At 36.9% G+C, this 13,920-nt stretch overlaps 1 protein-coding gene across 1 annotated transcript; it reads left to right on the top strand.

Annotated features, from left to right (window-relative positions):
* The first annotated feature begins 46 nt into the window (after positions 1-46).
* LOC134794838 (BLOC-2 complex member HPS5 homolog) lies at positions 47-13,717 on the top strand. The gene is made up of 6 exons (XM_063766637.1): positions 47-235; positions 1,377-1,487; positions 2,084-2,206; positions 2,665-2,769; positions 7,345-9,543; positions 13,326-13,717. The coding sequence occupies exons 1-6, from the start codon at positions 140-142 to the stop codon at positions 13,641-13,643; spliced, it is 2,952 nt and encodes a 983-aa protein (XP_063622707.1). The 5' UTR covers positions 47-139; the 3' UTR covers positions 13,644-13,717.
* The last annotated feature ends 203 nt before the right edge of the window (positions 13,718-13,920 follow it).

Genomic DNA, 13,920 nt, shown 5'->3' with positions numbered 1-13,920 from the left:
AACCCTAATCTAATGTCAGTTGCTCAGTTGTCACTGTTAGTTGTCTCGTCAGTTCTAAATGTGTCATTCGTGCTTAATGTTGTAATGTTTATTATTGCGAATAGTGTCATTTGAAAAAGAAAAAAATGTGCTTATAAACATGTCTTCTAACAATCTGCCGCCGTATGTTCTGTTGGAGCTTCCTCCCGTGACCGATCAGATCAATTTTCCGTTAAAAAGTGCACAACGAATTAAGGTGGGTCTATTAGTGATTTGGATTTGGCAAAGGTTCAATTTGAAGCCCTATATTATCCCGTCTATTTGATGTCAATGCGCCTTGTGTTTTTGATCTTTTCCTCATTTTATCGTATTGTATTTTCAAATAGAAAAGAACCTAGAATACGTAATTCAGTCGTAGAAAAGTACTCGGTAAATTCCCTTAGTTTGATGTAAAACAAAATTTAATACCATTGAGTTTATTTATTTTGATTTAGGATTTTTGTGTGTGATTTATTCACATAGAATGTATTTAAAATAATCTCCAACGTTTTGTTATGTGATGTATTTTAAATTCATTTTACATTAATATAATCATTTGTGTTGTTTCATTTCATGAGATGAACTAGTTTCAATGGTACCTAATACAACTACCACACACACGACAACAACACACAAAAACAAACGAGTCTAAATCGTAAAATTATTCAATGGTAATAAAGAAATGAAAAAATACTGAACTGAAATTACGCATGTGGGTTCAGACCTACACCCAGAGCATTTGTTGTTTCACGGAAATCATGAAAGTGATAATAAACGGGTGGATCAATTACATATTTGTTATTGTTATGCTGTCCCGTTAGTCATGAGATGTTTTACTAACAATATCTGGGAGACCGAGCTTTGCTCGGAAAACATACAAAAACTGAAAAATGCGCGTTTTTCCGGAGAAACAGCGCGTTTCCTAGCTAGATCGATTATTCTACCCTAAAAATCCCTATATAGCAATTTTCATCGAAATTGTTAGAGCCGTTTCCAAGATCCCCAAGTATATATATAAACAAGAATTGCTCGTTTAAAGGTATTACTAACATTTGGTAGATATTCCATTATGGAAAGAACATATAGCTACTACAAAATGCCATGGTTGATCAATTTAAAGGCCAAAACACGGTTTATAGTGACCCTGGAGAATGTAACCATGCCAACAAGCAACAAAATAGTTGATTCACTCAAATATATTGAGTTATTTCTCCTAGGTTTTTGGTGTGGGCATATTTTACAATATAGCCAAAGAAATGATCATGTGTGATGAATGAATGATGAATTGAACACCTCACCCGCTTAGCAACTTCTACTTCTGACTGTATGCTTATTTCAAGTAAAAATATTGATTACAGTACACATGCTTTGATGTGTCCAAGTCGCTGATAGCCTTTGGAGCAACCAGCGGAGGAATCTACATCTTCAATAGGACTCCGTGTGAATTTGTGCAGCTTATTCCAAATAAGGTAATGTATTTTGTCCTCTAGCGTCCCAACGTCCTGACACTAGTACTAATTACCTACAATGAAATTGATCATTATTAAATGGAATAGAGTTGCTTTTGTTTTGTAAACTCCTGATTCTAGGAAAAACAAATTTTTTCAAGTGGCACTTTTCACTGATAGGCTAAAAACCATCCTTGTGTTGAACCAGTGCAGTGCATTGTCATTCTGTCCAAAGATCAGTATGATGTTATCTATTTTTCATGACATTAAAACCCACCACCAAAAAGATACTGATGGCCAAAGTGTTCCGGTGGTGTGCACTGTTTCTGGTTATAGGTAATGACGAAATTACCTAGCACTTACGCTGGCGCTAAGACGTTCCTGTACCTACTTGTTCGACATCCGTATCCGCATAAGCTCCGCATCGATTTTATGCGGATGCGGATTTTGTAAATAATGCGGAAGTCCCGCGGTTGCGGGTGCTGATGCGAATATTCGCAACATCCCTGGTACTGTTTATTATTTATTTCTATGGTAACAGTACAATATATTTGGCCACTTTGGCCGTCACTATATATTTAATTCTGACTGTACAGTCATAAATAACATTATTTCAGGATGGCGCCATCACACGCGTAGCCATATCTAAAGACGAGAAACACATTGCCTGTGCCAACGGGAGGGGTATTGTGACCGTCACGGACTGCGACCAGGCCTGCGCTCATACTGTTACATCCAAGGTAAAAATACAATGTAAACTCAGAGTTATAAGTAGGTATATCTATATAAGTAGGTATAATAAATATATAATCTATATAAGGCTTAATAAAAATATAATGTAACTCAATAATTTATAGCGGAAAATATTATTTCGTTTAAAATACAATAATTAGTTTCATCATTACAAACAAACTAGACAATAGGTACATAATATAAAAGAAAACTCAAAAATAATTTATTCAACATTTCACAATCAACATTTTATAACAATTCTTGGTTATTCAAAAATAACCAACATCATCTGTTTTGTCTATTTTCCTGTTTAGGGTCCAGAACTCCTACTAAGACTCCACTGTCCATGTCTGTCTGTCAGTAGAAATTTTGCGCGCACCCGAGTTGCATACATCGCCATTGTTAGTAGCTCGGTACTAACTTACAGGGCTAGCGTGTGTTAAACTCTTATTTGTGTTTATTGTAGGAGCATGGAGGCAACGAGGTCACCGCCATGGTGTGGAGCGGGACTATGCTGTTCACCGGGGACGACGTGGGCCGGATATCCGTCTTACACTTACACAGTTTTATTGTAAGTATCTTATAGCACTAGTAGACCGTGCAAAGTTACCATAACAGTCTGAGGGAATTTTACTCTAAATTTATATTAATTACATTTTAGTGAAATTGTGCTTAATGTCAATTATCTTATCCGCCGCGTCTGTCTGTTTATGTGTTTGTTTGTATGTTCGCGACAAACTCAAAAACTACTGAACGGATTTTCTAGCGGTTTTTACCTATCAATAGAGTTATAATATTCTTGAGGAAGGTGGTGTATAATTTGTTAACCCGTGCGAAGCCGGGGCGGGTCGCTAGAAGAAAATTGCTTTTACATTCGCTGCGCAGTATAGTACTTACCTACATACGTACTAGGTAGAACCGTGGCGTGATACTGTTTGTCATAATAGTGTACAATTTCATGCCATCTGCATACATTATCATGTCAATAACTGATGGCTGTACAGTGAATTGCATTTAATGTACCACAATGTTATTACGCATTTGTAATTCAATAGCATTTTGTTTTGCATTGACAATATAGTCATAACATAATTATGGTACCTGTTTAGGTATGTAGGTACCTTCAATTTTCTGAATAATATTCGTTTCATTCTTTTCTAATACGTAAATGTTATATTGGATCCCGTTAAACGTATTTTGTCAGTCTGTCTGATTTTAAAGAACTATATGTAATGCCTGGAAGAGCTATTGGTCCATGAAAGAATACATGAAGGGAGACCTTCCTATATCGCTGAAACGTAAACTCATGGATATGTGTATTCTTCCGATCCTCACCTACGGCGCTCAGACTTGGTCTTTGACTAATGCTCAAAAGCTTTCCCTCAAGGTTTGCCAGAGAGCGATGGAGCGCAGTATTCTAGGTGTCAAATTGACTGACAGAATCAGAAATTCCATCTTGCGCTCCAAAACCAAAGTAGCCGACGTAGCCATGACAGCCGCCAAGCTTAAATGGGACTGGGCCGGACACATCTGCCGTATGCCAAACGACTTGTGGGCCAAGAAAACTACCGAGTGGACACCAAACATAGTGCGGCGGCACGGCAGACCTAGAAGGAGGTGGCGGCACGATCTCGACGTCTTTCGGAAAGATTGGCCTAATATTGCCATAGAACGAGACGCGTGGAAGAAAGAGAGGGAGGCCTTTGCCCAGCAGTGGGACACAACAGGCTAACAAATAAATAAATATATGTAATATTTTAAAATAATACTTCACTACACCTTATAAAACAAAGTCCCCCGCCGCGTCGGTCTGTTTGTGTGTATGTATGTTCGCGATAAACTCGAAAACTACTATCCGATTTTCATGCAGTTTTCACCCATCAATAGAGTGATTCTTGAGGAAGGTTTAGGTGTATGATTTGTTAAGATTTTGTACACAAAACCATCGCACGGGTTACAACCCGTGCGAAGCCGGGCCGGGTCGCTAGTACAATTATATTTTATGAATTAAACACATGACTTTTAATCAATGTTTAAATACTTTAAATCTCTAAAACAATTGTGAAGCCAGATCGTTGCAATTTTTAATTAGGTTTATAATATATAATATTAGGAGGCATCTTACACAGATCAACCTAGCCGTCCTAGCCCCAAACTAAGCAAAGCTTGTACTATGGGTGCTAATGGGGTTGGCAACTGTCAAAGGTTTGCATAGATGGCGCCATCATAGATTGCCCCTTTTTCTATGAGATTTGGCTTAAAGGGCTGGCATCCAAGGTTTTAAAAAAACAAAAATTTGACACAATTCTAGGGATTGACAGGGCAAGCTATGATGGCGCCATCTGTTAAAAACTTCCACCGGCCAACCCCATTGACGATATACATACATACATAGAGAACACCCATGACTCAGGAACAAATATCTATGTCATCACACAAATAAGTGCCCTTACTGGGATTCGAACCCAGGACCATCGGCTTCACAGGCAGGGTCACTAACCACTAGGCCAGACCGGTCGTCCGTCCGGTTTATACTAGTTATGTCATTATACTCATTATCGTAATCAAGATTTTAATTATAATCAATTATAAATAGGTCGAAGAGCAAATGACTTATTGTTTATGATCCTAATTTAAATTGTTTGTGGCTTCCTCAATTACCTCAAGATACCTACTTGTACGGTCAGCAGCAGAAGTTGCTAAGCAGGCGAGGTGTTCAAAATTACCTTGACACGCTCTTATTGTCTTAACAATAAAGTCGCGTCAAGATCATTTTGAATACCTGGCCCGCTTAGCAACTTCTGCTGCTGCTACTGACAGTGCTGACTGTATAAGAGTGTTTATTTATGATTGTAAGTTCCTGTGTTCTCAGAATTATAGGTTATACCTACTCAGAATCAGGACAACAATTGATTCTGGCAGAAGAAAAGAGAATTCTCAAAATGCACTACCGGTAATTTTCTATGGGCACTTGTATTGAAATCACCTAATAAAAAAACCGGCCAAGTGCGAGTCGGACTCGCGTTCCAAGGGTTCCGTATATTACACAATTTTTAACAATCAGTGCTGGATTAAGATATTTTGATGCCCTAAGCATTTCTAGGTGCCCCCTCTCCCTAGGGTCATCAAGATTACATTGATTTTTTGGTAAATTGAGAGAAGTTCATTGCCGCATTACAGCTGAGAATGGAAATCAGTCACATCATTTTATCACGAAAATTGACAGTGCCGCAGCAGTAATGTTGCAACAGAGTACCTAATGCTGTTGCAGTCGCCACCCGAATGTCACCTTTATCATAGCTTAGAAAGTAATAGAAACGCGAGCGAAGCGAGCGCGGAAATTTTTCGATATAAAAACGCAATATGATAGACAGTTGTACATTTTTACTTTTAGTATGGAAATCAGTCACATCATTTTATCACGGAAGTTGACAGTACTGCAGCAGTAACGTTGCAACAGAGTAATGTTGCTGCAGTCGCCACCCGAATGTCACCTTTATCATACCTTATAAAGTTATTGAAAACGCGAGCGAAGCGAGCGCGAAAATTTTTCGATATAAAAACGCAATTTTAGTTATAGTCCCAACCAGGCGCGAATCCAGGATTTCATACAGAGAAGGGATGGGACAGTTTTCTATCAGCCTAGCTTCGCATAGGGCTCGATATTTAAGGGTCTCAGTGAGGTTGTTTTCATGCATAAAATATGCTTGGAATTGAATTGGCGAAGTGTGAGAAAGGCAGTAGGCCCAGCTGCGAAAGAGGAAAGCTTGGATTTGGATCCACGCCCAAGTGTAATTAAGGCAGAAGATCAACTTTGCCGTAAGGCAGAAGGCCTCGCATAAGACCTAACGCCGAACCGCAAAAGAGTGGGTTGAAATCGAATCTATGCATGTAATCACGACTCTTCTACTGCTACCGATTGTTTCCCAAAGAATTACGCGCCATTATTTTTGCAAATTAGCTTTTGGACAGCTAAAAAAATCGTGTGGTAAAAACGATGTGTCTGTCCCTAATTTTAAAATTTGTTCACCTTTTTCAACCTGGCATTTTGGTGCCCCCCCTGAACGTGGTGCCGTAAGCACGTGCTTGTTTTGCTTATTGGTTACAAAGTTTAATTCAACCATTAAAGTCGACGAGTACAAAAAACTTTGAGCTAGCTCTCAATTTAACATATTTTTTTAAACATTATTTTTAATTTGACCTTACAATTACTCGTAGGTAGGTAAGACCGTTAAATATTTAAAATGATTATCTTATCAGAAAATTATCACCAATTACTCTAAGAAAACTACTACTCTAAGTAATCCGGCACTGTTAACAATGTATTTTTTATGTGAAACGTGAGTGAAATCTCTTTAAAATCCGTAGGGGTCGGATCAAAAACTGTAATTAAGTCCGACTCACGCTTGACTGTACATTTCTAATAGGTTTTCCTGTCATCTATAGGTATAGACCTATTTTATGTATTTAAAAAAAAAATTAAGACTTAGTAGTTTCGGAGATAAGGGGGGGGAATGGTCATTTTTTGCCTATTTTCTTGAATAACTTCTAAACTGTTTATTCGAAAATTATAAAAAAATATATTTGAGATCCTTACAATAAGCTCTTTCATTTGATATGTAACATGATATAGTATGAAAAATTAAATTTTTTCATTTTTTCATTTACCCCCAAAAGTGGCCCCTATGTTTAAAATTCATTTGTTTACGTTACATGTCCGTATTTGGGTCACAAACTTACATATGTGTGCCAAATTTCAACTTGATTGGTCCAGTAGTTCCGGAGAAAATCGGCTGTGACAGACGGACAGACAGACAGACAGACAGACGCACGAGTGATCCTATAAGGGTTCCGTTTTTTCCTTTTGAGGTACGGAACCCTAAAAAACATTTATTTCAAGATTTATTTTAATGGGTTAGCTTACAACACTGAACTTACAACAATAAAAATATCGCTCATAAATGAATAATATCTGGGAGACCGAGCTTCGCTCGGAAAACATATATAGACTCAAAAATGTGCGTTTTCCCAGAGATAAGACCTAACTAGATTTACCACGGATTTAGGTAAGCTAGGGAAATAAAGAAATGTTGTTTATTATCTTAAATTACTGAATGTATTCTAATTATAGCACATTCATTTCCAGGCGAAGACGATGTTTCAAAGTTCATCCCAGACCATAATGAGCTTAGACTCCCGAATATGCCAGCTAGACATGCGGGACTGCATGCTGCTCGTATCGACACTCACCAGGTGCTATGTCTGCAACACAACCCAAGAACAATATAGGCAGATTGGCCAGAAACTAAGAGATGGCGAATTCGGAGCTTGTTTTGTCACTAAGGATAATGTTGAAAATTCCACAGAAAACGCCAAAGATGTAAAGGAAGTCAAAAAGTATAATATTGTTGACGATGATGCTGGATTTGCCGTTGGAGAGAAATTAGCGAATACACTCATATATTGCGCTAGACCGTCGTCTAGGTTATGGGAGGCTACCGTCGATGGTACAGTTAGGAGAACACATCAATTTAAACACTGCTTAGCTAAAAATCACAAAGTAGTCACTTTAGAATCATATAATAATGAAAATTTGTGTATAGATAAAGATGAAAGCGAAACAGAAGGACAGTCGGTGAATTTTTCCAAAATCTTTAATATAAAGAGTGCCATATTTAGTTTCAAAAAAGATGCTATATATTTTTTAAATGTCGATGAAGTTGAAGATACTATGTGGTTTGATACATATAAAGATATAGTTGATTGTAAAATATATAATGAAGAGCTGTATATATGGCTAAGCAATGGTGCATTGGTGAATTTGAAATATTTGAAAATAGACAAGTTTCTATTAAAGTGCTATGTAGATGAAAAATATGCTCTCTGTGCTGAAATCTGTGCCTTGTTTAGTGATTATTTGCTTACAAGTAACTTATCGACAAAATTACACATTTTAGTTGGTCTTAGAGAGAAGCTTCAGCCAGATGCGATCAAAAATATAGAAAAGGTTTTAGATAAAATTGACAGTTTAAAAGATGCAACTCAAATGAAATCTGGCATTTTTGTTGTTGACAACACTTATCATGCACAGACATGTCTGTCTGACGATGAATCTAAAACTGAAGAAAATAAATTTGGAAATTTAACACCAGAGGCATTACAAGCTTTCAAAGATTTGGGTGTCACAGTGAGTGACAAACTTAATTCCAGCAAAAAGAAATTGAAAGAAAAATGGGAAGGGTTCGAAGACAAAATGAAACATTTCAGTATTGAGAAGCAAAGTGTACAAGAGGTACAATTGCCAGAAAGGAGACCGCGGCAAGAAGATGCTAGCGAATATATTCCTATAGAAGTAGATAACGATATTATTTACAAAGAATCTAGTCCAAAGGCCATAGAAATAGACAATAAAATAGAAAATCTAGATGATAAAGTGTGTAAATCGCTGTATCAATATTTTAGACTAAGTTTAGTTAGTAAAGAAGAACAATCGAATTTAATATCAATAGTAGAAAACTATTCCTGTGATATTAGTGGAATCCATCGACTTATGTTATTACTGGAAGATTATTGCATATCCGTAGAAGCCAAGGAAGAATCGAAATATGCACCTTACAATATATTCCTAACTTATTTAAACTTATCATCAAAGAAACCTGAATATATAGATGCAATAATAAAAGATGAAACATTATACAAATACTTTGTTGATTCCTGTATAACGGTAAATCTTAAAACTCGAAAAGTCTCAGAAATGGGTTGCGAATGTGGATTTCCCTTACCATATTCGAAAACAGATGAAAAACCTATGTTTTCAGCATTAATAGATGAATTTATAGAAAAGCAATGGGCGAGCCAGACCAGAGACCAATGCTACGACATTTGCAAAAAAATGCCGTATTTATGGAGAAAGATATTGTATCTACAGAGGAATGAAGACCTTTTAAACATTTTACGGATATTATTGCAAATGTTAGATGAAAACTTACTTCACTCGTATCTCCCCCAATTCACATTAGAGACATGGGATCGTACTATACAATTGTACGTCACTCTTCATGCTAATTTATGTTTAAATTGTAATAAAAAGTTTGACAATATCATCGTAAAAGATACATTAGACTGGGATGATTTAGGAGCAATGATAATCAAGTCAGTGGGTGGAAGAAACGCTATTAAACTGATGGAGAGACATTCATTATTGATAGCGCCGGGCGAGATCAGTATGAAATTCTATCATACATGTTTGATGGTGTCATTGTATGAGAAGTATGACAGCACGATAGTGACGCAGCTAACTGAGGTGTTGTACAACACTTATGAATATGAGGATGTGAGAAATGAGGTAAGTTTTATTAAAGAGAATTTAAAATAGAGGCGTTTTGTCAAAGTAAATTTTGTAGTCACAGTAAATTTACTGCCATCTTTCGACAGGATTAAAACTTGTAGAGCGCCATTTGACTTTGATCCTTGTTCTTTCACTAATATGTGTTAAATTTGTTAAATATCAAACGGTGTCGCCATCTACACGAGTGTAGGCCAAAGGACAAAGGTATGGCGCCATCGCTCGAAAGGATGAAAGATGGCAGTAAATTTCCTGTGACTATAAAATTTACGACAATACGCCTCTATACTAAGTTCTCTTTGGTTTTATTATAACTAAACATACACATAGGACATAGTGCCGCAAATCAGTTTTGTCAGTAGGAAAAGGCGGCAAGTTTGAAAAAAGACGGGTGAATCAACTTTTCCTTGTTACTCGTTGTCGTGGTTATGGTCTACTGGGTAAAACCCTGGCTTTGTAGTATTTAAAATAACCTAATATTCATTTTTATGGAAGTAAGCCTTTCCATAATGAGACATCTGCTTAGCGTATTAGTAGACATAGTATAACATTTCTTCTAACAAAATATGCAACTATTGTCGCCTAGGTCTAGGTAACATGACAGAATAAGAACAAAAAACCGGCCAAGTGCGAGTCCGACTCGCGCACGAAGGGTTTCGTACCATTAGAGCGGTTTCGCACTACGTCCGATCCTAATCCGAACCGAATACGTGAAAATATGGTCCGTAGTAGCCGTAGAATTATTTCTATGGTAAGTTACGCACGAGATCCGATCCCCGTCATCCGATTTCTTTCCGTCATTGAACAACGTGTGCGGTGCGTAACTTACCATAGAAATAGTTCTACGGCTACAACGGACCATATTTTCACGGGTTCGGATCAGATTGGAATCGGACGTAGTGCGAAACCGCTTTTACGCAAAAAAATCACGTTTGTTGTATGGGGGCCCCACTTAAATAAATAAAATAAAATAAATAAATACTATAGGACAATTTTACACAGATCGACCTAGTCCCACAGTAAGCTCAATAAGGCTTCAATAAAATATAGGCTCAATATTTTATTTATTTTGTTTTTAGTATTTGTTGTTATAGCGGCAACAGAAATACCTCATCTGTGAAAATTTTAAGTGCCTAGCTATCACGGTTCACGAGTTACAGCCTGGTGACGGACAGATGGACATCGGAGTCTTAGTATTAGGGTCCCGTTTTTACCCTTTAGGTACGGAACCCTAAAAGGGTTGATCCATCCAGCCAATTTGGCGCCTTTACTACTAACAAAATGGTTTGCCCGAATGTACCTGAAGTAATTCTCGTCAGTAATGTCTAGGGCACATGAATTCTATGAATACTTGCTTGCTTGTATCGTCTGTACTTTTCAAGCTAACAGAGTTGAGTTTTTAATGTCTTGTATTAGAAACTGCATACTAGAGGTGCTCTAAAAACGATCACTACACTGCTATCATCTCTACGGCCTAAGCTTAGACAGTAGAATATAGTTATTTGTACAAGAGATCAAAGTTTGATATTTCTTCGAGTGCTTATTTTGAGTCCCGTGTAAGCGAAAGTTTCTATAATAGATCACGAGCGTAGCAAGTGAATCTAATTTAGAATCTTGAGCGTAGTAAGGGACTCAAAAGCGCACGAGATGTAAATAACTTTGATCTCGTGTAGTACACAACATTTTTCACCTTAGCAGTGAGAACATTCCTATTAGACAACTTGAAAAATGTAATCCTTCTTCGTCACTTAATACCTATGCACTCATGTTTTCTTAAGATATACAAACAATTAAGTTTAATTACCGCAATCGAACACAAAAACAAAACGTAATAATAAATTTCAGTAAAATAATATGGAAATAACGAACATCAACTGACACTTCAATCAACACCTTTTTTTTTTGTAAAAAAAACTAAGATACGATCCGAATTGCGGATACGTACTATTTGTCAACTATAGTAGAAATTCTTAAAAGTAAAATAATTAATTTTGCGTGATAATCTGTGTATTTTTTGAGTTCATTATTTTAATTGTACAATAAAATACCTAAAATATAGTATTTTTATCAGTTTTTATCAAAACTTAAACTTTATTTTTATTAAATAATTATTAAGAATTCATACTCGTACGGAGCTCGTACGTGGTTTGGAACGATGCGTTCTGAACTTGCGTAGAATGTCGTTTAAACTTTTTTTCGGCTGTTTCTTTTGCTAACAGTGTGAAAGGGACAGAAATAATAGAACCCAAGTATTTCGAACTTCTATTAGACCCCGCATGTTGAAATGACATTTGACTATAAAGGTCACTTGAATGTCATTTTGTCTCACTCAGTGAGCAAAATCGCATTTTGCTCACTGTTTATAAGAAGCAAAGTACCCTTGTTCGAGCTGCTGAGGTGAAAAAATAATTAACTGTACTAACCTTCGAGCAACACCGGCTTCCGACACGTCGGAAGGGAGGAGCCCAAGCGATATCTTACCGTACAAATCGTTCTACCATTTTTTGCGGGGGAAAACGTGCACACAGTCGCACTTCTCACTCACTACATACAAAATAGAATCTGTAATGACGACACAAATCTTAGAGGATATAACCAACGGAGACGCCATAATTTTCGGTACAAAATAGTCTGCCGTTTTTTGATGTGCCCACATCAAATGTATATACGTAACGTAAACATAGCCATGTCAGATAAACGTCAGTCCATACATGTGGTTGACCATTGGCCGCCTATTTTCGACAGAGGGGAACGCCTGTTAATGACCACTCCATTTCGTTATATTCTCTAAGACACAAATACATAGAAAATGACACACGTCAAAGACAAATCTTGCACACCTCGATCTCTTTATTGTGTACCAAAGACATATGTAACTCCGTATAAGATGAATAAAGTCTAAGGAAAAAACGTGCCTCGGAAATCAAGAAAAAGTCATTCTCGGATAGATGGCGCACACACCTTTGGCCTAAGCTCGGCTAGATGGCGTTGACGGTGTCGTTTAATATTTAACTATTTTAACACATAGGTATCAGCAAAAAGAATAGATAGTATAGAGGGGTCCTGTCATTGTAAATTTTGTAGTCACTGTAAATTTACTGCCATCTATCGACACACGACTAAAACTCAAAATGAAAACGTATAAAGTTATCAAAAAATGTATATATATGGATAAATGATTTTATTATTTTTATATCATTTTGATCCATGTTCATTCACTGATATCTATTGTGTTAAAATTGTTAAATATGAAACGGTGTCGTCACGCCATCTAGCCGAGGATAGGCTAAAGGTGTGTGCGGCATCTATTCGAGAATGACTTTTACTTGAATTCCGAGGCACGTTTTTTCCTTAGACTTTATTCGTCTTATACGAAGTTACATATGTCTTTGGTATCAGTGAATGAACATGGGTCAAAATGATATAAAAATAATAAAATCATTTATCCATATATATACATTTCTTTGATAGTTTTATACGTTTTCATTTTGAGTTTTAGTCGTGTGTCGATAGATGGCAGTAAATTTACTGTGACTACAAAATTTACTATGACAGGACCCCTCTATACTATCTATTCTCTTTGTTGTGAACGGATGAGTCACAACACGCACCGCGCTAGTTGTGTGCATGCACAGTTGATCTTGTACATCGGCAGAGGGGAAATTGTGCGAATGCCGACTCCCTTCCGTGTTGCTCGAAGGTGGCAGTGTCTTAATACTTATGCTGTCTTATCATTGTACTCAAATCATCTCCGCACTGACGCATTGTCAATATTATTTCAGATCTGTCAAATTCTACGCACAACTGTCAACGGGGACATCAAGCACACAGCACTACCCATCATCATAGCAGCAAAATCTCCACACTGGGGCCTCAAACCTTCAAACGTTACTGACACACTGTCAATAATTATTGACAATATTCCCACACTCAATAACGGGGCTACGGACTGCGCGTTATGTGGGTTGCCGTTGCAGAATGAGTTTTTAATCAAAGATGGCGGACTGTGGGTGTTCCGGTGTGGCCATATTTTCCATGGGGCATGTTTAAATGTTAATAAAGTTAAATTGTGCCCCGATTGCTTGCCGACGGCTAAGTAAAAAAAACGTAGGTATATTATTGTAAATTGTATGAACACAATGTAAAAAGCAAAGCATAGAATGGTAAATGTAAAATCGACCTTACCTACTGACAATATTGCACTCCGATTGTTTTCCCATGGCCAAGTAAAATCATATTGTAAATATTATTGGACGTAATTAAGGGAAATTTAACCAATCCATAAAAAAAATCGATAAAATGTTTACTTTCTGTCAAATAGAAAGTTATTTATTTAACTGGCATTTTTTTCAGGTTGAATCCTTTTCGTTAACCCTT

The sequence above is a fragment of the Cydia splendana genome, chromosome 11, assembly GCF_910591565.1.
Source record: "Cydia splendana chromosome 11, ilCydSple1.2, whole genome shotgun sequence".
Classification (NCBI taxonomy): Eukaryota; Metazoa; Arthropoda; class Insecta; order Lepidoptera; family Tortricidae; genus Cydia; species Cydia splendana.
Note: the sequence above shows the minus strand (reverse complement) of the source record. Positions and strands in the feature narration are given on the sequence as shown.

Excerpts from the sequence above, each read along its gene's own strand:
- LOC134794838 (XM_063766637.1), top strand. The coding sequence starts at position 140 with ATGTCTTCTAACAATCTGCCGCCGTATGTTCTGTTGGAGCTTCCTCCC. Across the intron at positions 2,207-2,664 it reads CTCATACTGTTACATCCAAG|GAGCATGGAGGCAACGAGGT; the intron begins GTAAAAATACAA and ends TGTTTATTGTAG. Across the intron at positions 2,770-7,344 it reads TACACTTACACAGTTTTATT|GCGAAGACGATGTTTCAAAG; the intron begins GTAAGTATCTTA and ends ATTCATTTCCAG.